The sequence below is a fragment of the Geotrypetes seraphini genome, chromosome 11 (assembly GCF_902459505.1).
Source record: "Geotrypetes seraphini chromosome 11, aGeoSer1.1, whole genome shotgun sequence".
Classification (NCBI taxonomy): Eukaryota; Metazoa; Chordata; class Amphibia; order Gymnophiona; family Dermophiidae; genus Geotrypetes; species Geotrypetes seraphini.
The window spans coordinates 114,284,882-114,307,612 of record NC_047094.1 but is presented as its reverse complement, the minus strand read 5'-3'; the positions used below and the strand labels follow the sequence as shown (position 1 = coordinate 114,307,612).

The window sequence follows — 22,731 nt, the reverse complement described above, 5'->3', positions numbered from 1 at the left end:
CTCTCCCTGTCTCTCCATGGCCCCTTCTGTCTTCCCCCCACAGCAAAACTGTCTGTTCCCAACACACCTCCCACCAAAAGCAGCCCCCTTTCCCTCTCCCTATCTCTCCATGGCCCCTTCTGTCTCCCCCCAGAACACCCCTCCCCCAAAGCAGCCCCCTTTCCCTCTCCCTGTCTCTCCATGGCCCCTTCTGTCTCCCCCCCAGAGCAAAGCTGTTTGCCCTAAGCACACCCCTCACCCCAAAGCAGCCTCCTTTCCCTCTCCCTGTCTCTCCATGGCTCCTTCTGTCTTCCCCCCAGAGCAAAGCTGTCTGTTCCCAAAACACCTCTTTCCAAAGCAGCCCCCTTTCCCTCTCCCTATCTCTCCATGGCCCCTTCTGTCTCCCCCCCAGAGCAAAGCTGTCTGTTCTCAACACATCTCCCCCACAAAGCAGCCCCCTTTCCCTCTCCCTGTCTCTCCATGGCCCCTTCTGTCTTCCCCCCAGAGCAAAGCTGTCTGTTCTCAACACACCTCACCCCCAAAGCAGCCCCCTTTCCCTCTCCCTGTCTCTCCATGGCCCCTTCTGTCTTCCCCCCCAGAGCAAAGCTGTCTGTTCTCAACAAACCTCCCACCCAAAGCACCCCCTTTCCCTCTCCCTTCATGGCCCCTTCTGTCTCCCCCCAGCACACCCCTCCCCCAAAGCAGCCCCCTTTCAGTCTCCCTGTCTCTCCATGGCCCCTTCTGTCTTCCCCCAGAGCAGTTGTTTGCCCTAAGCACACCCCTCCCCCCAAAGCAGCCCCCTTTCCCTCTTCCTGTCTCTCCATGGCCCCTTCTGTCTTCCCCCCAGAGCAAAGCTGTCTGTTCCCAAAACACCTCCCATCCAAAGCAGCCCCATTTCCCTCTCCCTATCTCTCCATGGCCCCTTCTGTCTCCCCCCAACACATCTCCCATCCAAAGCAGCACCCTTTCCCTCTCCCTATCTCTCCATGGCCCCTTTTGTCTCCCCCCAGCACACCCCTCCCACAAAGCAGCAACCTTTCCCTCTCCCTGTCTCTCCATGGCCCTTTCTGTCTTCCCCCCAGAGCAAAGCTGTTTGCCCTAAGCACACCCCTCCCTCCAAAGCAGCCCCCTTTCCCTCACCCTGTCTCTCCATGGCCCCTTCTATCTTCCCCCCAGAGCAAAGCTGTCTGTTCCCAACACACCTCCCACCCAAAGCAGCCCCCTTTCCCTCCCCCTATCTCTCCATGGCCACTTCTGTCTCCCCCCAGCACACCACTCCCCCAAAGCAGCCCCCTTTCCCTCTCCCTGTCTCTCCATGGCCCCTTCTATCTTCCCCCCAGAGCAAAGCTGTCCTTTCCCAACACACCTCCCACCCAAATCAGCCCCCTTTCCCTCTCCCTGTCTCTCCATAGCCCCTTCTGTCTCCCCCAACACAGCCCCCTTTCCCTCTCCCTATCTCTCCATGGCCACTTCTGTCTCCCCCCCAGCACACCACTCCCCCAAAGCAGCCCCCTTTCCCTCTCCCTGTCTCTCCATGGCCCCTTCTATCTTCCCCCCAGAGCAAAGCTGTCCTTTCCCAACACACCTCCCACCCAAATCAGCCCCCTTTCCCTCTCCCTGTCTCTCCATAGCCCCTTCTGTCTCCTCCAACACACCTCCCATCCAAAGCAGTCCCCTTTCCCTCTCCCTATCTCTCCATGGCCCCTTCTGTCTTCCCCCCCGAGCAAAGCTGTTTGCCCTAAGCACAACCCTCCCCCCAAAGCAGCCCCCTTTCCCTCTCCCTATCTCTCCATGGCCCCTTCTGTCTCCACTCAGCACACCCCTTCCCTCAAAGCAGCCCTCTTTCCCTCTCCCTATGGCCCCCTATATATACTATATATATATATACTATATATATTTCGTTTTGTCATAATTATCTGGGATTAAATAGTATATAACATAAACTTTTTATATATAGCAAATGTGTTATAGCTATAATGCAACTTGATAACCAACCTCTTAAATCTTAATTTGACCCTTTAGTCCAGTGTCTCACAAACTTTCTGGCTGGCAGCACGCTAAACCCAGTGTCCCGGCCAGAAGGCACCCGGAAGTGTGCCGTCATCGATGCAACATCACGCGCGTGTGCGACATCATTGCGTCGAAGTCCACTCATACGCGGAGGCCCCGTCTGGCCGCGATCCACTTCGGTGGAGGGATCTGGGAGGAGAGGAGGTGCGGGGAGAGGAGGAGAGATGCCGGCAGGGAGAGTCATCTGCTCCGGCTGATTGCCTACAGGACGTGCCTCTCGCACTGCTTTAGTCTAATTGGCAAAAATCATTAGCTGCTATTATTTACTATGTTACAATGTTTATTTATCATATATACTCGAATATAAACTGAGATTTTGGGGCCCAAAAAATTGGCCTAAATATAGGGGTCTCGGTTTATATTAGCCTCAGTTTTTCTTGCTTTCTCCCTCTGTCCCTCCCTCCGAAGTTTACATCCTAACCAGCAATTTTGTTTCTGCCCCTGACCACCCCCCCCCCCGGCACTACAGTGCTACCACTTCCCCACTCGATGGCCGGTACATCTGTTCCTCCTCTGGCTGACCGGCACTGTTCTTTTCCTGTCTGAAGCCAAGGTTAATGAAGTGTCTTGGGCTGGTGCGGGACCTTAAGAAATATGTCAAATACAGATAAGCACAGCTGACTGTTCTGAAACGCAAACCCCTACTTAATATAACAAAGCAAAGAGAATACTTAGTTCTTATATATCCCAAATAAGGTTACGTTTTTTTCTGAAATTAGGTTTTCACTGATCTTGAGCATTTACTGGTAAAATTTATGTTTTCTCATTGAGTCTATTCTTGGATTTCATAAAAATAGCTATCCTGAAATTGAAGAATGGCAAGAATAAGCATAGAGAATCCATCATGCTTCGCCTAACCAGCTGCTCCATAAAGCAGTCCTTGATTTCAAAGAATTTTATCTCCCTAGCATGCCCTGATGCTACATTTACCCAGTCAATATCGGGGCAGCTGAAATCACCATTATTGTGTTACCCAGTAAGAGCGAACAAGAAAAGGACCTGGGTGTACTGACAGATAGGACCCTGAAACCATTGGCACAATGTGCAGCAGCGGCAAAGAAAGCAAATAGAATGTTAGGCATGATAAAAAAAGAATCATGAGTAGGGCAATGGTCAGACCACAATTGGAATACTGTGTCCAACATTGGCCTCCCAACCTAAAGAAGGATATAAAACTGCTGGAGAGGGTGCAGAGACGAGCAACGAAGCTAATAAAAGGTATGGAGAACTTGGAATACGAAGAACGACTTAAGAGACTGGGATTGTTCTCCCTTGAGAAAAGGGGACTGCGAGGGGATATGATCAAGACTTTCAAAATAGAGAATGACATGGTGACAAAATTCAACACCATTCCCGTCCCCGCGGATAACCGTGGGAAACCATCTTCATGTCATTCTTTAAGGAGAGAGGGAAGAATCAGAGTATGAATGGCCACAACCACTGACCCGCAAGCTTTGCTTTGAAGAATGCTGGTGTAGAAGGACTGAGGTTGAAATAGACAATAGAAAATGACATGGGATTATTTCCTGCGGTTATCCGCGGGGACGGGAACGGTGATGAATTTTGTCACCGTGTCATTCTCTATTTCAAAATACTGAAAGGAATCAACAAAATAGAGCAGGAAAAAAAATTATTTACAATGTTCAATGTGACATGGACAAGAGGACATGGATTGAAGCTAAGGGGGGACAAGTCCAGGACAAATATCAGGAAGTTCTGCTTCACGCAACGTGTGGTGGACACCTGGAATGCTCTCCCAGAGGAGGTTATTGTGGAATCCACCGTTCTAGGATTTAAAAGCAAACTAATGCACATCTCCTTACGAGAGGCATAGAGGGATATGGGTGATTAAAATTACCTCTGGTGTACACCTGGCTGGGCCTCTGCGTGTGCGGATCGCCGGACTTGATGGACCGAAGGTCTGATCCGGAGATAGCAGTTCTTATGTTTGCTAGCCTCCCTAATTTCTGATAACGTTTCAGCATCTGTCCATTCATCCTGGTCAGGCAGACAGTAGTATACTTCTATCACTATCCTTTTCCCCTTTACATGTGGAATTTCTATCCAGAGGGATTCCAAGGTGTATTTTGGCTACTGTAGAATTTTGGACTCCTTATACAAAGTCCAATAGTTAAAAATGTTACTATTGAGCTCTAGTCAAGCTTTCATAAAGCCACAGGAACCAGAAGGGGTGCTTCCCATTTTTTAAACATAATATCTAAGTTATGAAAGGGAAGCTTTAGACCAGGGGTGTGCAACCTTTTGGCTTCCCTGGGCCGTATTGGCCAAAAAAAATGTTTCTGGGGCCGCACAAACGCTGCAGTAAGACAGAGGAGGGAGCCAGCAAGATGGTAAACACCCAGGGGCAGCAGAGGAAAACACTGCATCGCCCTTGACCGGAGCCACAGGTTGGACACCCCTGCTTTAGACAATCCAATCTGCTCATGGTCCAAAGGGTCAAATAATTCTGCTCTAGATTCAGACTCTGACTCCATCTTGGTTGGTAGAAATTGTCCCATTTGTCTGATAAATTTTGTACATGAGAAGCTCTCTGGAAGTAATCTCCAGCAAGGAGGTGGCGGGGGTGGGGTGGGGAAATATGGGATCTGAAGAAATCCCATATGACTCCTCAGCTGAGAGCTCTGGCCATTAAGAGGATGGGAAAGTTAGAATATATTGCAGTAAATAAAATATAGATATAATAGACATCCCTGAAACCTGGTGGAAGGAAAATAACCAAATAGAACACTGTCATACCGGGGTACAAACTATAATCGCAGTGATAGTGTGGATCGAATTGGTGTAATATGTTAAGGAGGGCCTTGAATCAAATGTAATGAAAATTCTATAGAAGCCGAGATTCTACCCATAGGGATTCCAAGCTGTATCTTGTCGCTTATAGAATTTTCAGTCCAAATTTTCACAAATTCGAATTTGTATATAACTCAGAATTTATAGATTTTAAGATTCTTGCTGCTTACCTCTGCTCCCAGCTGACAAAAGGGCCAACTGTCCCTACCAGTATTCCCTCTAATGTATAGCACGCACAACTACACACTGTACTTAAATTTGGTCATGCATCATTCCTGAATCTGCTATAGGAGAAGTGTAGGAGTCTAGGCCACTGGAAATACTGCTCAGTAAAATCAAATGAAGCAGCAATAACTGCATTGCAGCTCCCAATGTGGCCAGGCCTGTTAGACCTATCACTTTGATAGAGATGCATCAAGCTCTTCAGTCTATGAAGCAGGGGAGATTTCCAGGCCTTGATGGCTTCATTGAAATTTTATTGGAAATATCAGGACTTCCTTTTGCTGCCTTATTTTTGGGCTGGATAAAGAACTTATACAATAGCCCAATGAGTTATATTAAAATTAATGGTAACTATTCTGCACCATTCCAGCTCTTTCAAAGAACCCTTAACTCAATGAGTGCAGGAGAATAACAGGATTCGGGCAGAAAATATAAAAACTAAACCTCTTTACAGATGATTTATTGTTCACATTGGGAGAACTAGAGAGCTCCCTAACAGTGGACATGGAGGAACTCCTTGAGTTCAAGGTGAATATTAGCACATCTGAAATTCTAAATGTAAAACCTGCCAGAGGATCTAAAATGAGGTTTACCATAATGAGATCTAGCCTCAGCTGAGATAACTGAATGACAAACATTTTGACTTTAAAAAGTCTTAATGTTGTAAACTAAGAAAAGTATAAGGGAATAAGGCTGGAACAGCCCACAATTAAATATACACATACTTTGTACCCCATGGACTTGGTAGTAGTTTCAAAATTAAAAGTATCTGTACACATTTCACCTGCTAATCTGTGTCCATATTTTGTCAGAAAAAGTGTGTGCTTTAACTTTTGAACTTTAAAAAGTATGTATGAAGGACCAAACTCTGCCCCTAAAAAACTTATCACTCGTAGTAGATAAAAGTATGCACAATATATTATGAAAGCCCTTTTTGTGGCTAAAGCACTGTTTTGCCCATGGAAATATTCTTGAAATTACCATCTCAACTACAGAAAGCATTCAGCTTCACTATACCCAGAGTATGCACTGGACCATCAAACCTGGCCTACACCATGATGGGTATTACCTGCATGCATGTAATAAAAATGTTTATTTTTTTTAAATATCATGTCGATGAGAAATCCGACATAAGATTCAAAGGGTTTTTTTTTTAGTATGAACCCAATAGCGTTCTGGAATTTCAGTGTAGAACTGAAGCCACAAGATCCTACATCAGCCATATGGCACTGAGTTGTAAGGAAAGACATGGCAGCTATTTATATACAACAAACAATACAAACTTCAAATGGTAATCTGTAGTTTAAATTTAAATAAGTTTTTTAAGGATTTAAATTAATAAAAGAGTAGAAATAGTGTTCATAAATATTTATTGGTAAAAATATCATGTAATCTAGTTTTTTAAAAAAGATAATTAAATATTGATTAAATTAATCTATATTGGTAGGGAGGTGGGGCAACAGTCGGTGATGTTATAAGGAGGCAAGGGAGTAATTTATTTCTCTCTTGGAGTAATCCCAATCTGGGAAACATACACTCCTAACTCTGAGGCTTGTCCCCATTAGAATTTAATTAGTTCAATTTGATTAAAAGCTAACAGTCTAATTAATAAACTAATAGTCCAATTAATAAACTTAATGAAAAGTTGAGATTTTTACAGGGAATCTAGAATCAGGGCCCATGTTTGATTTTCTGCAAATGGTCTTCAATATTTGTATATTTAGCTATTTATATACACACACACAGACATAGTACAACTGTTTTTTTTCCTAATTCTATAGCAGTGGCATACACTTCCCCTCCGTTATCGCGGGGATTAGGGGCAGAGCCAGCCCGTGAACATCAAAAAACCACGAATAATATTTGGACCGGTTCTGCCCCTAACCCCCACTTCTCCCGGCTATTTTAAGCCCTATAAGCTCCCCTTAAGCCTTACCTGGTGATCTAGCGGGTTTTCAGGGCAGAAGTGATCTTCCTACGCTCCTGCCCCGTGCAGATCGCTCACAGGAAATGGCTGCCTTGAGCTCCCGTAGTCTCTCGAGCCATTTCCTGTGAGCGATCTGCACGGGGCAGGAGCATAGGAAGATCACTCCTGCCCTGAAAACTCATTAGACCATCAGGTAAGGTTTAAGGGGGGGGGCTTAAAATAACCTGAAAAATGAAAATGTATTTCTTGATTTAAAACTGCGAATAAGCGAATCCGGAGATATGGAATTCGTGAATATGGAGGGGGAAGTGTACTAGTCCAGTCTCTGAAACCAACAGAGATGTCAAGTTTTCAGTGCAACCAGATTATATACAAATGAGTCAGGCTGTTAAAACAAATGCATGCAGATGATATAAACCCACAAAATTCTTTTGAGGATATCCTGAAGAGAGACAGATTTAGGGCCCTTCAGTCCTGCTCTACATTGCTGTGTTCCTCATGCCTTAACTTGTTCTTTTAACTATGCACAATTTAGCATACAACCAGGATAGATAACCTATAGCCTTTCCTTCTGTACAATCACCTAGCTAGGACATCAAATATCCATTATGTTATATATGTCTTTTGCTGTTAGCAACTAGCTTAACACAGAATGTACAGACTAAATATCGTCTCTCAACACAGTATGCCCCGAGGAAAAAGTCTCAGCTGCTTGATCTGTTCTTCAGATTTTTTTAAAACAGGATCACAAACCAGCCAGCTGCTAAAATTAAAGGAAAACCACATTCTTAGATCAGCAGCTGTGGAGCTTGGCTTCTAAAAATTTAATTGACTCCTTTGTATGTGTGCTACCCGAAGCACATATCCACTCATTTCTTTCACAAGTTCCCATCAGAAGACACATGCTGATTTAAAACTTAAGATTTAAAAGAAAACAAAATGTAGTTTTAATGGAATGATTCATTCTACCTAAATCCACATTTAAGCCTGGATTTAGATACATTCAGCAGTCGTGTCATTTAAGGTAGTTTAAAATAAGCTACGTTCATTCTATGTAACAAAAGACCGACTAATGTGCACATATTACAACATATATTGAACTGTTAAACTTGCTTCTTCAATAGGGAACGTGAGATGGTATCAAAGAATGCCGTTTCCACTCTGCGATACGTATCAACATTAAAAAAAATTTTTTTTTTAAAATATACTTACGGATGTTACTTCTGACTGACTGCTGTGCTTGAAAAGCAAGAAATCAAAGCTGTAATCAAACAAAGGAAAGGAGACATTCTGCCACATGAAAAAACTTTGTTATAAGCTTGGTTTCTGATTTACAGTATCTGCTCAGACTAAAAACTGTATATACTGCCAGGCACTTGGAGGCTCTGACGGGAGTTTCACAGAGCTTTCCTAGCCAGTCCCTTGTTGGTTGTAATCCAATGCTCTGCCTGATGTCATACAGTTGCTCACTCATCACCTCCCACCCTCTAGACTACACCAGAGAGATCCATTTCCTTTTCAAATGGCCTTTGTTTAGTTTTGCATTGTAACCTCATCCCCTGGTAGTGGCCTGCACTATACCAAACATCCTTCCTTTAGGGTTTTGACAATGGTCTTCTGCACCAGGGGTTTCCTACTGGCTACCGCCAGTCTGTTACTCAAGCCAGGGCTAGTATTAGAGGACTGCAAACAGGACAGTTGCCCTGGCTCCTCAAAGCATAGGGGGCCCCATGGTTTCCTAAAGCTGAAGGCACGGCCTACCACTGAGCTCTGGGGGGCCCCCTCCCGTGCCCCAACCTTAGCTCAAGAAATAGTTTAACCTATTTTCTGGAGCTTGCTGCAAAATCACAGTATTTAATCAGTGAGTGAACAAAGTAAGGGGAACTGGCATGCAAACAAAGCCAGTGTGGCGGAATCACCTAAGCATTAGTAATCTGTGACCCTGCTGTCCCAAGAACAAACTCACCTTAGGATTGTAAGCTCACTAGGGACAGAGTAAGTACCTGCATATTATTTATGTATATATGTGTACAAGTAGGGTTAGCAGCCATCTGGCAAAACCTGGACATGTCCTCTTTTTATAGGATTGTCTGGGTTCCCAGACTGACTTTCCAAAACCCAGCAGTTTGTCTGGGTTTTGGAAAATCCCGAGCTACAGCTGCGTCTGGAGAACTTTCAACAAGCATACATGGATGACGTCACCCGAGTCCATGCATACTGGAGGCCCTCCAGACGTGGACTAAGGTTGGAAAAAAAAAGAAGAGATGCGGCTTTTTTTTTTTTTGGGGGGGGGGGGAGGGGGTTCAGAATGGGGTGGGGCCACGCGTTCGGGTTTCTCCGTCGTCAAATATGGTAACGAGGGGTCGCTGAAAAGTTCTCAGCGCAACCAAGAAGAGAATGATGTGGAGTCATGAAACTTACAAGTTAAATTGGGCATTTCTTTATTTTCATAAAATATGTTTGTCTCAAAGTTTATTGTGTAAATATTGGGAAATGAATGCATAGGGTGGAGAGAAAAAGTAAGCAAGAGAGTGTACTTTTGCAAGTCAAAGAAGATCTTGGAACTCAAGCTCCAGTTTTTCCTTTGCCCTTAACCCTCTCTTTGCACTAACCATTGGCTATTCTTTTAGCCCAGGGCTCCTTTAACGAAGGCACGTTAGCGGTTTAACGCATGTAATAGCACGCGCTAAACCGCCGGATGCGTTAGCCGCTACCGCCTCCTCTTGAGCAGGCAGTAGTTTTTCGGCTAGCATGTGATTAAAAGTTGTGCGCACTAAAGCCGCACCCGCAGCTTCGTAAAAGGAGCCTCCAGTGTGTTTCTCAAAACCTTTTTTTTTGCTTCGGCACACCAAACGGAGCAAATGTTTTTTTCGCAGCACATTATAATTGAAATTATAAAATTGCAAAACCAACAAAAAAATTAAATTTGAGTTATTTATTTAAAGTTCTTTAAGCTATATATGGCTAATTATATAACAATGGTGAAACTAAAGTAGAAAGAAGAGAATTGCTAATCAATGTGATGGATGTGTTGTTTTCGAGTGCAAATTAACTCAAAACGCAACTCGATAGTCAACAAAGCAAACATGCATTTCATTATCCACCATCTGCATTTCTTTTTTTTCGATTTAATTTCTGTCAGAGCTGAAAATCCAAGTTTGCAAAGATAAGCAGGTCAAAAAAGGTAACAAAGCTTTGATTGCTTTCTTACTCAAGTCAGGATAAAAATAAAAAGTTACTTGCTGCTAGTTTTCAAGGACCAATCACGTCAAAGAATGCTGCTTGTCTGGGTGGTTGTATCCTTACGCACACAGAAGCTCATAACCTTGACAAACTCTTGCGTACGCGATGTAATATCATCTATTCTAGTGTACAGTATACTTGTGAAGGGAATTTTTTAAAAAACAAAGTAAAATTCTAGAATCTTTTCAAGACACACCCATTGTGCCTTGGCACACAGTTTTGAGAAACACCGATTTAACCCATGTTGTAGGTATACAAAGCAACAACAAAAATGAAAGACCTACGTTCCACACTCAGGTAGGAAAATCCAAAACAAACAGGGTGGAGCAGTTATCTCTGGATGTTGCAGGTTTAGTTTATTCAAAGTAACAGAATGCTCATTTATTTATAAAAAAAAAAAAACACAAAAAAAACCCAACATCTAAAATCATGAAAACAATGTGTGTGTACGACAAAAACAATGGGCTCCTTTTATGAAGCTGCGTTAGCGGCTACAGCGCACCCGACTTTTAATCATGCGCTAACCCCTGCGCTAGCCAAAAAGCTACCGCCTGCTCAAGAGGAGGCGGTAGTGGCTCGCGGTTAATCACGCGCTATTAAACCGCTACCGCGCCTTCGTAAAAGGAGCCCAATGTGTATGAAAGCCTGGGATAGGCACATGGGATCTCTTAAGAGAGGAAGAGTATGGTTACTGTTGATGGGCAGACTGGATGGGCCATTTGGCCTTTTATCTGCCATCATGTTTTTTATGTAACTAATTGCTCACAAAAATGGTACAGATTTCTGTGTCTTTGCTACTGACCACCCAGTGATTGAGAGGATGCTAAGAAATAGCCTGTTTGGACATATTATAACAGAAGATCTGACCTTGTAATCAAAGAATCCAACAGCTTTCTCTCTATGAAAATCATGGGACGGTAGGACACAGGCACCAGCTTTGTGGATGCTTGAGCACCCTCAAATATCAAGCAAATGCCTTCACTTTGTCCACAGAGGGGGGCAACTTTTGATGGGTTTAGAATGCCCAGTTGCTAAAACTATTGGCTCCTATGAGAAAACACAGCATGCCTCTGTATTTCTGGATTGCGTTAATTATAAAGGTACGGTGGGATAAAGGAGCGGCATGTCTATTTTTATTATTTTAATAAATAATATTGCTATGAAAAGCAATGCAGATGGAAAAACAAGAGCAGAATAAAAGGCTGCCACTGTGACTCCAAAAGTGATGGAGTTAGGCTTTGTTTGCCACCGACAAAAAAAAAAAAAAAAAAATTCATTTCATGTAGATCAAACCCCATTTGTATGACTCATACCTATGTATTTGACAGATGTCTTTTTTTTTTTTTAGCTTTTATGAACCTTGTGACATGTTGCCAAATATCCTGCAGTAATCTGAAATGAAAAAAATAAGAGAACTTAAAGGCTACAGAAAGGTGTGGGTTTTTAGCCCCCTTAAAACCAAATCTAAGAACAGTGGCATCGATTCCCAAAAAAAATTCAAGAGCCACAAAACTGGCTCAGCATCTGGAAATACTATTTCAGATAGTGTAATTCTAAAATTTGTTTTGTTTTTTTTTGGGGGGTGGGGGGAGGGGATTATTTTTTTAAGTCTTGATTGTGAGGGACCTAGGGCTCCTTTTCCGAAGGCGTGTTAGCGGTTTAATATGCGTAATACCACGTGCTAAACTGCCGGATGCGCTAGCCGCTACCGCCTCCTTTTAAGCAGGCGGTAGTTTTTGGCCAGCGCGGGGGTTAGCACGTGATGAAAAGTTATGCGCATTAACCCCGCTAGTGTGCCTTTGTAAAAGGAGCCCCTAGAGTCTGGATTCAGGGTTGGGCTTGAATATAGAGAGGATTCGTAGAAGTTAGAGAGAAAACAGAGTTAATTTTGTTATGTCATTACATTTGTTGTGGTATTGTATATCATGTTTATTTTATTGTGTATATACACAGTAGTAACCGTAATCCACTGAGAATTCTAAAGATCGTGTGGAACAGGAAGTATTTTAAATAAAGACATATTTGACCTGAAGTGTTTCATACTGTTAGAGAGAGAAGTAGCCTCGGAATCTAGCCATGTTTCTCCAAATTTTGTTCCAAGCCTAACGCACCACCATACAAGATCTGTTCAAAATGTTTAAGGACCAATTTTATAAAAATTTATTAAACAATCTTACAACTCATTCTATTGGGTCCCCCTTCCCTAGATATGCACTTTTCCCTACGTCATTTCCACTTTTGGAAATAGTCCTCCTTAAAACGCATCTTCAGGAATCGCCAAAAGTTGATGCGTCAGATTTTGCTTTATGTCTTCAATGGTGTTGAATCGATTTCCTTTCAGCATGGATATAAGTTTAGGAAAGAAGAAGAAGAGTCAGCAGGGGCCAAATCAGGAGAGTAAGGTGCTGGGAACGAATGCGTTGCCAGATGATGTGGTAGCTGGTTTAAAGAAAGGTTTGGACAAGTTCCTGGAGGAAAAGTCCATAGTCTGTTATTGAGAAAGACATGGGGAAAGCCACTGCTTGCCCTGTATCGGTAGCATGGAATGTTGCTACTCTTTGGGGTTCCGGAATCTTGCTGTTCTTTGAGATTCTGTATGGAATGTTGGGTTTTGGCCTTGGGTTTTGGCCAGGTACTAGTGACCTGGATTGGCCACTGTGAGAATAGGCTACTGGGCTTGATGGACCATTGGTCTGACCCAGTATGGATATTCTTATGTTCTTAACTGTTATCACGTTTTTGTGGGTAATATTGAGTTTTTTGTCCCTTTTTTATTCTAAATCCTGTTATTTCTATATACAACCTTAATTCTGGCTTCTTTTTACCCTCACCCTATTGCACTAACCATACATGTTGTTTTATCCTATAACCATTGTAGTTCTTCCCCCTTTCTATGATTTTGAGTCAGTCTTATTTGTCAGTTTATTTGTACCACTACAGGCGTGTTACTGTGTCCCCCCCCCATTTTAATACAGTATTGTACATCGCTTAGAAATACTGATAAGCATTTGCATCAAATTTTAAATAAAAAAACTTGGAACTTGAGTGCTGAGACAAGTGGACTTGTGACTTTTGGTAGTTGATGGCAAATTCAAGGAGCTCTAGAAGACAAATCGTTAAGAGTTGATAACATGCTAAGATGTTTGCAATGACGACACCATGATCAACCAGTTATCTAAGTAGGGAAATAAGTGAAATCCCATGTGCAAAGGGCTGTTGTCACTAATCACTAGGCATTTTGTGAAGACACAAGAGGCTGAAGCCAGTCCGAAGGGCAAGACATTGTATTAGAAGTGTCTAGATGCAATGTGAAAATGAAGATACATATCCATCCTACTGGCTCATAGAAAGTGAGTGTATGTCTCTTAAGATCTAGACCTTTTTCTAGTAGAGGCAGAAGGGTTCCCACAGAGATCATGCAAAAAAAAAAAAAACAAACCCCCAAACAACAAACTTCTCCTTCAGCAAGTATTTGTTTAGGCCCCTGGGGTCTATAATAGGTCTAAGACCCCTGGACTTTTTTGGCATTAGGAAATCCTTAGGAGTAGAACCTGTAGTCTCTCTCTTGCAGAGGAACAGGTTCTATAGCATTTATCTAGAGAAAAGCCGAGAGTTCTTGGTGAAGGAGGGTCTTCTGGAGGGAGTTTCTTTTGGTGGGTGGTTTGGAGGTTTTCAGCAAGCACAGCGAATAGCACCAAAGTGACAACTCGAAGGACCCACTGATTAGAGTCCAACATTGATAGAAGTAGAGCAATCTGCCTCCAATAAGCAGGAAAATGTTGGCAATGATTTCTAGAAAGGAGTCAGAAGGACAACAGCTGTTTGAACTGAGGTTAAGGCTATGATTTTTAATGTCCTTTGTTGTCTTGCATGAGGTCATTGAGAAGCAGTCCTAGAAGATGATGAAGGATCTAGAATCAGAAAATAGTAGTAAATATTGAAGAACTAAAGCCAGTACTGGGCAGACTTGCACAGTCTGTCTGTATATGGCTGTTTGGTGGAGGATGGGCTGGGGAGGGCTTCAAAGGATGGGAGGGTGTAGATGGGCTGGAGTGAGCTTTGACGGAGACTTCAGTAGTTGGAACCTAAGAACAGTACCGGGCAGAGCTTTGGATTCTTGCCCAGAAATAGCCAAGAAGAAGAAAAAAAAAAAAAGACACACAACCAATTTTTAGATTGAATCAGGTTGGGCAGACTAGATGGACCATTCAGGTCTTTATCTACCATCATCTACTATGTTACTATGTAAAGCGGATGACTGCAATGCTGTTTGGGGTTCCAATAGAACATCTAGATGAGGCAGAATATCTTCTAGACCAGGAAGATTGGCAACTTTACCTAAAACCACACATCTCTCATAGTATCTGTGTGTTGTTGTTTTTAAATCCATTTGCAACTTGTTTGAAAGATGTTCTTGTACTGAAGTTTCTAGATCAGATACTTTAAGCCAGGTTAAACGGCGCTTTGTAATTGCCACTGCAGATGTTCTGGAAGAAACAAAGGCGTTGAAAGATCCTCTAGCCCAGTGGTAGGCAATTCCGGTCCTTGAGAGCCACAGGCAGGTCAGGATTTCAAGATATCCACAATAAATTTATTTATTCAATGTTCTATACCGTACTCCTAGAGGAGCTCAGAATGGTTTACATGAATTTATTCAGGTACTCAAGCATTTTTCTCTGTCTGTCTCGGCGGACTCACAATCTATCTAATGTACCTGGAGCAATGGGGGGATTAAATGACTTGACCAGGGTCACAAGGAGCAGTGTGGGTTTGAACCCACAACCCTAGGATGCTCAGGCTGTAGCTTTAACCACTGCGCCACTCTAGAAGTCAAAATGTAGTAAAAGTGATCCAAGTGTAGGACAATCCAGCCATTGTGACATCACTGATAACCAGACACACCAATTGCAGGTCAGAACCTGAAATGGTCCAACTACAAATCAAGAACATTTCTTAAATCCACTCAGTACCCTCTGACATGGAGGGGGGAAAATGGCCAATGCTAAGTCAAAGAGCTCAATGGCTCGAGGAGCATGAGTAACTAGGATGCCTAAAACAGAATTGATACTCTTAGGGAGGGGAGGGAAGGGGAGAGGGGTGGGCTCAAAAATGTCACAAAAGGCCAAAAAATAAAAAAGAAAAAAGAATCAAAGTCAGGTAAAATACTAGAACATGTTAAAAACAAAGAACTGCATTCTGGGCATCTTCACGCACACAGAATTCTAAATCTCTGGTATGAACAAATTCAACATCTGGATCGACACGTTGCACAATGTTCATGGTATGCTTGCTACTTTGTAAATGAGCATTAAGAATGATAATTTCATTTTCAAATGTCATCTCTCCTGGCTTCTCATAATTAAAACCAGAAATTTAAAAAATGAATTTAAAATTTTTTTTTTTTTAAATCCATGCATTAATGAAGAACAATTAAGAATTCAAGGCATTGTCACCATTATTAGTTCTAAGATCTGGGCTGCACAGCTGGACTTCATCAAAACAGAAAGTTGACTAGTGCCAAGAAAGAGCTACAAACAGAATGTTCCACTTCTTAAGCAAAAGACGTTCTTCAGTTAATGAAGAATACAAACTTTTTCACCTATTTTGACTCTATGAATACAGCACATAAATACAAATCTTCCTGCTATGATCCTCACAAGTAATTTTGTCTATTTTCTCTCTCCTTGAAATCTTATGCTTCATTTCAAAATGCTGTTTTGAAGCTAACTAAAGCATACTTACTGTTTGAAAAATGTTAAATTAGTTAAGTTCCAAAGGGTTAAAATAAAACAACTATATATGCAGTTTTGTATTTGTGTGAATGTATGCATACCTAGAAGAATGTGTGTGTTTACACAAATGCCTATGCTATTCTAAGAGGGGCATTTTTGATAGGACATCTAAGTCTAATTTGGACGTTTTGAAAAAACGTTCAGAAATCTATTACCAAAAATGTCCATTTTCAAAACCTATGTAGACGTTTTGGTCCTTAGTACGTCTATCTTTTTTGGCCATTTTCAAAAATAAAATGCCCACATGAAAAAAATGCAGAAAGCAAGTTTTGCAGACATACCCAACTACCTTGTCTGATCGCAGCAGGGGAATCCCCATCAGCTCAGCCGGTTTTGGTGCAATCCTGCCGGCTCAGCTGATTCCCATGCCAGTATCATCTGAATCTGCAGGGAGAATAAAAAAAAAATTATCTCCCTCCCTTCCCCCTGACATTCCCCGTACCTTCAGATGACAAATCGACAGGAGGGAAGCCCACTCCCTCCTGCCTATAGGGCCGTATGCTCAGAATAACGGGTCTTCCCCCTCCCAATGCATCGTGGGATGCAGTGGGAGGGGCCTAAGGCCCTGATTGGCTCAAAATCCCACTGCATCCCAAGATGCATTGGGAAGGGGAAGACCCATCATTCCAAGCACACATCCCTATAGACAGGAGGAAGTGGGCTTCCCTCCTGTCGACTTGTCATCCGAAGGTACAGAGATTGTCGGGGGATGTGGGGAGGCCTTAACCCCCCCTTTTTTTTTTAATTTATAAGTTTTCAGTTATACAATCAAGATAACACCAATACTAAATAAACTTTAATAAATTAACATAAATCTTCTCAAGTCCTCAAATTGATCCAAGATGTAATTAAAAAACGAGTTAACTAAGAAAAATATTCTTTATGAAATCATAAGCTATCGGACAGTAAGGGCATTTATTCTATTGAGCACTCTCCTTCTCCAATCGGGACAGGGACAGGAAAGTCGTCAGCTGAAGAGGTTCAAAGAAAACATACTTCTGAGTTTTATAGTGAATTACACATTTACAAGGATGTCTAAGAAAAACAGGTTGCCCCCAAAGCCAAAACACCAGGTTTCAACAAAAGAAATTCTTTTCTATGCCTTTGGGTCTCCCTTGCCAAATCTGGAAACATTTGTACCTTGTAACCTAGAAATTCTTTTTGCTTATGTTTATAAAACATTCTCATGAGCCAACTCTTATCGGGGGTAAGTGCGAGTGTCAACAACCCTATCTGAGGATTCTAATACTGCTGAAATGTCTATTGGTTCTTGGTTTGCTACATGTTGAGTATCTCGAGTCTTAGTCGGAAGGTAATAAACTTGTGCAAAAGGTGGTAATGAAGACTCGGGGATTTCCAATATTTCTTGAAGATATCGTTTCAGCATTTCTCTAGGTGTTATCATAGGGACTTTTGGAGAGTTAATCAATCTCAAGTTATTATTCCTAGAAAAATTCTCCAATAATTCAATTTTCCTTCTTAAGTTTGTATTATCTTTAATCAATGTCTCTTGGAGTTTCTTTGATAGTCCCATATCTTCTTGTAAATTATTTGTTAAAGATTTTGAAACTTCTAGTTCTTTTTTCAAATTCCCAATTTCACTATCATGATTTTTAATTTTCCCTTCTATTTGTTGGAACTGAGAATAAAAGGTTTTTCCCAAATTAGATATCAATTCCCAAAGGGATTCTAGTGTGACTTCATGGGGTTTTTGTGGCAAGAAATGTTGTAAAGTTAATTCAAACTGCTCACCAGCTGCTAATTCTTCCTGCCTCTGTATCGTCTGGGATGATCTTGCTCCAGTTGATGTTAAGTCCTCATTTTCCAAGTTCAGGCTCTCTTGGAGAAAATGAGAGCCTGAACTTCTGCTCTCCAGATGGATTTCTCTGGCCTCTGGAGTAGAATGTCCTCCGTTTCCCGGCAACATCCCCTCCCGCGGAGAGCTAGTGGTGTGAGGTTGTTGGGGCGGTGCTCTAGCGTCGTGATTAAGTGTTGTTTCGAGCCCCAAGGAGATCTCCTGCACCTCGCCTCGTTGCCACGCCTCCAGTGGGGAATCTACTGACACTGCTGTCATGTCCTGCATACGCCGCAGGAGTTCATCAATATTGCCGAATGCAGCCGGCCCGGAGCGCCGCGAGGCACCAGCCGCGCTCCTGCCTCTTCTCTTCGGCATGCCCAGGAAAGGTTATTCTTCAGTAAGAAGAGAAAAAAAAAGGTAAATTGTTGATGAGCTCAGATGAACGCCATCTTGGATCGCCAATGCCGCCTTAAACCCTTCTTGTCAGTTTGGGCACCTTTGGGGAACTTAGATGCAACCACAATGGGTCTAACTCCCTGCGTCTAAGTTCTGCCTAGGAAAACATCAGTTATTGGCTCAGGATGGCCAGGACCAAGCCCGCCCAGTGCCAGTCCATAACACACCTCCCAACACACGCTTTGAGCTCCTAAAGCACAGTAGTTTAGAAGTGCTGCTGAACGTCCAGAAAGTTGTTTTTGATTATCGGTACTTGGATGTCCCTGCTATTAGGATGTCCAAGTGCCGACTTAAAGGGAGCATAATCAAAACACTTTAAAATGTTTAAATACCTACCTAAGTGCACAAGCTTGTCATAGAAAGTGTCTCACAGGACTATAGCTTAAGTATGTCAGTATAAAAATCCAGAGAAAATCTGACAGTCTGAATTTCACTGTTGTCTAATCTCATCGAGAGCTGCTACAGAATTCTATGCAGTTGAACACGCCACTCTTACATAAATTATAGTATTATACTTCTTGAAACCCCTTGGAATAAAAGCACATCAGCATAATTTGCTTTTTGCTACAGCAAGATATGTGCAAGGCTGATGCTGACTCCCTGTTCCTTATGTCCTATAGCCAAGTGGCCCCACCCATAGAGCTAGCAACATAATGAACACCACCTTGAAAGACAAGGGTGAAATGGTTTTAATTTACACTGGATCCAAATCTGCTGCCCTTTCTATTTCCTGCTGAAATCCATCTCAGATAAATACTTTCTGGCGCAGCCTTGAAAAATCCATCAGCTAAAGTGAAGTTCTCTCACTAGAGAAATGTACTTCAGGAAAGAAGAGTTCATGGTTTACAGTTTAGAAATGAATTATTAGAAAAAGGCAGCATTGCTCAAGACAACTTTCCCCAACGTTCCCAGATTTATTTCACTGGAAATATAAATACTGATAAGTTACGCATCTCTGGGCTGGAAGTTTCTAAGCTTCACATTCGTAAGGGTTCTGTTAAATGGTGCAACAAGATGATGCTATCAGCCTCATTTCTTGTGCTGTGGGCATGATACAATGCTTGCATCCTACACAACCTGCTCGAGCAGGATCGGTTAACAGGAAACAACTCCTAAGTGGCTGCCAAAATAATTCTTTCTGCAAAGTCAGCCCAAATTTGAAGACCTTACCTCAGCAAGCTTTGTATCCTGTACAATTCCTGCATAGTTCCAGATGGCACAGCATGTGTTAAAAAGCACTGCGAATGCTTTTCAGAGCTTAATTCACAATATACAAGACCTGCAACTTGCAGGGTAATTACTTATGTGCTGTACTTTACCATCCAGCAAGACAAGGTGAATTAACTGGGAGGGGTGGCCTACTAGCTAGAGTAATGGGTTGGGAACCAGGAAGTCTGGATTCAAGTTTTTGTTTCTGCCACTCTGACCTTGGGCACACACTGTCCCCACTTGCCTCAAAGTACCTACATAATCATAGGAACCTGTCCTGGGGGAAAGAGCCCCCAATATTAAGCACCTTCACTGTCTTCAAGGAGGGGCAACTCCCACAAATCAGAGAATTATGGTAGTCTACAAGTATTTCTGAAATAATCCCCACCTCTCAAAAGCACATTTTACCATCTTGGGACAATTCTTATATCAGATTTATTAAAAAAAAGGTAGATACCCACTAAGTATCCAGATTTCTTAAAGAACCAATATAACCCCTCCCCCCATGACAGAGGTTTCTACTGCAGCTCGGAGCACCAAATAGAATTCCCATGAGTATTGGAGAATTTAACACCCCCGGCCACGGTAGAAACCTCTGTTGCGGTTCAGTAAAAAGAGGGCCTTTAAAGAAAGGTTTGGACAAGTACTTGGAGGAAAAGTCCATAGTCTGTTATTGAGAAAAACATGGGGGAAGCCACTACTTGCCTAGATCGGTAGCATGGAATGTTGCTACTCTTTGGGGTTCCGGAAAGCACAGTTACTTACCGTAACAGGTATTATCCAGGGACAGCAGGCAGCTATTCTCACAAGTGGGTGACGTGATCCAACAGAGCCCAGATGCGGACGCCTCACAAGCAGACTTGCTTGAAGAAACTCGAAGTTTTGAGTCGCCTGCACCGCGCAGGCAGGTATTCTCACAAGTGGGTGACCTCCAAGCTAACCAAAGTGGGATGGTGGGAGAGTTGGCAACTTAGGAGAATAAATTTTGCAATACTGTTTGGCCAAACTGTCCATCCCGTCTGGAGAAAGTATCCAGACAATAATGAGAAGTGAAGGTATGAACCGAGGACCAAGTGGAAGCCTTACAAATTTCCTCAATAGGTGTAGATCTGAGGAAAGCCACAGAAGCTGCCATTGCTCTGACCTTATAGGCTGTGACTTTACTGTGAAGAGGAAATCCAGCCTGGGCATAGCTGAATGAGATACAAGCCGCAATCCAATTGGAGATGGTACGCTTAGAGATAGGACGTCCCAAATTGTTCGGATCAAAGGAGACAAAAAATTGAGGAGCAGTTCTGTGCGGTTTGGTGCGTTCCAAATAGAAAGCCAAAGCATGTTTACAGTCCAGAGTATGAAGAGCTGATTCTCCAGGATGAGAATGAGGCTTTGGAAAAAACACTGGAAGCACAATGGATTGGTTGAGATGAAACTCCGAGACTACTTTAGGAAGGAATTTCGGATGAGTGCGAAGAACCACCTTGTCATGATGGAACACTGTAAAAGGTGGGTCCGCAACCAACGCTTGAAGCTCACTGACTCGTTGAGCAGAAGTGAGGCCAATGAGAAACACCACTTTCCAAGTGAAATACTTCAGATGAGCCCTGTCCATTGGTTCAAATGGAGGCCTCATCAGTTGAGTAAGAACAATATTGAGGTCCAAACCACTGGAGGCAGTTTGAGAGGAGGTTTGACATTGAAAAGTCCTTTCATGAATCTGGAAACCACCGGATGAGCAGACAGAGGTTTCCCTTCAATAGGCTGATGGAAAGCAGCAATTGCACTAAGATGGACTCGGATCGAGGTAGACTTGAGACCAGACTGAGAAAGGTGCAACAGATAGTCCAAAACTGAAGATAAGGAGGAAAGTTGAGGCTCCTTATGATGAGAAAAACAGCAAGAAGAAAATCTAGTCCATTTTTGGTGATAGCATTGTCTAGTAGTAGGCTTCCGTGAAGCTTCCAAAACATCCCTCACAGATTGAGAAAACTGTAGAGGAGCTATGTTGAGAGGAACCAAGCTGTCAGGTGAAGAGACTGTAGGTAGGGATGAAGTAGAGATCCCTGATGCTGTGTAAGCAGAGAGGGAAAAACTGGTAGAAGGTATGGCTCCCTGCTGCTGAGTTGAAGAAGGAGAGAGTACCAGGGTTGTCTGGGCCACTGAGGAGCAACCAGAATCATGGTGGCATGGTCGGACTTCAGCTTGACCAGCGTCTTTTGAATAAGAGGAAACGGAGGAAACGCATATAGAAAGAGATTTGTCCAGTCCAGAAGAAAAGCATCTGCCTCAAGGCGATGAGGAGTGTAGATCCTGGAGCAGAACTGAGGCAGCTTGAAGTTGTGGGGGGCTGCAAAGAGATCTATCTGAGGCGTTCCCCACTGAGAGAAAATGTGATGAAGGGGCGTGGAATGGAGAGTCCATTCGTGAGGCTGTAGAAGACGACTCAAGTTGTCTGCTAAGGCATTGTCCGCCCCCTGAATGTAGACAGCTTTGAGGAAGGTGTTGTGGCGAATTGCCCAATCCCAAACTTTCAGAGCTTCCTGACAGAGGGAGGCAGGTCCCGTCACTCCCTGTTTGTTGACATAATACATTGCGACTTGATTGTCCGTGCGAATGAGGACTACACGGTTGTGAAGCAGATTCTGAAAAGCATTGAGAGCATTGAAAATCGCCCTAAGTTCCAGGAGATTGATGTGACACCGACGATCCGTACTGGTCCAATAGCCTTGAGTACGGAGACCATCGAGATGAGCCCCCCCAAGCGTAAGTTGAAGAATCGATTGTGAGAACCTTCTGATGGGGGGGCGGGCGGGTGTAAAAGTAAGCCTCTGGATAGATTGGAAGAGAGCATCCACCAACGAAGAGACTGTCAGAGCAGGAGTGACCTGGATGTGTCGAGTCAGAGAGTCGGAGACCTGCGTCCATTGAGATGCCAGGGTCCACTGGTGAATTCTGAGGTGAAGTCTGGCAAAAGGAGTCACATGTACTGTGGAAGCCATGTGACCCAGAAGAACCATCATGTGTCTCACCGAGGTGGTCGGGCGAGAGGAGACAGAATGACAAAGATGGAGAAGAGCTTCCACACGTTGTTGAGGAAGGAACGCTCTGAATTGGACAGTATCCAGAATAGCTCCGATGAATGGAAGAGTCTGAGAAGGCTGGAGATGGGATTTTGGAAAGTTGATTTCGAATCCCAGACTTTGCAGGGTCGCTAGGACGACTCCTTG

General features: G+C 43.1%; 1 protein-coding gene across 9 annotated transcripts in view; it reads right to left on the bottom strand.

Moving 5' to 3' along the window:
* Window positions 1–22,731, bottom strand: part of PKIG (cAMP-dependent protein kinase inhibitor gamma) — a 97,817-nt gene that overhangs the window by 32,928 nt on the left and 42,158 nt on the right. Inside the window, exon 1 of one of the 9 annotated variants that reach the window (XR_004536483.1) lies at window positions 8,222–8,381. The exons of 5 other annotated variants lie outside the window; for them this stretch is intronic. Coding sequence is in view for 1 of the 4 variants with exons in the window: in XM_033914668.1 (XP_033770559.1) it covers window positions 17,243–18,217 (975 nt within the window). In the remaining 3 variants the exon portion in view is untranslated. Of the gene's footprint in view, window positions 1–8,221; window positions 8,395–16,946; window positions 18,235–22,731 lie in introns of those variants that run through there. 3 more of the 9 variants (XM_033914673.1, XM_033914670.1, XM_033914668.1) reach the window with 3 other exon arrangements.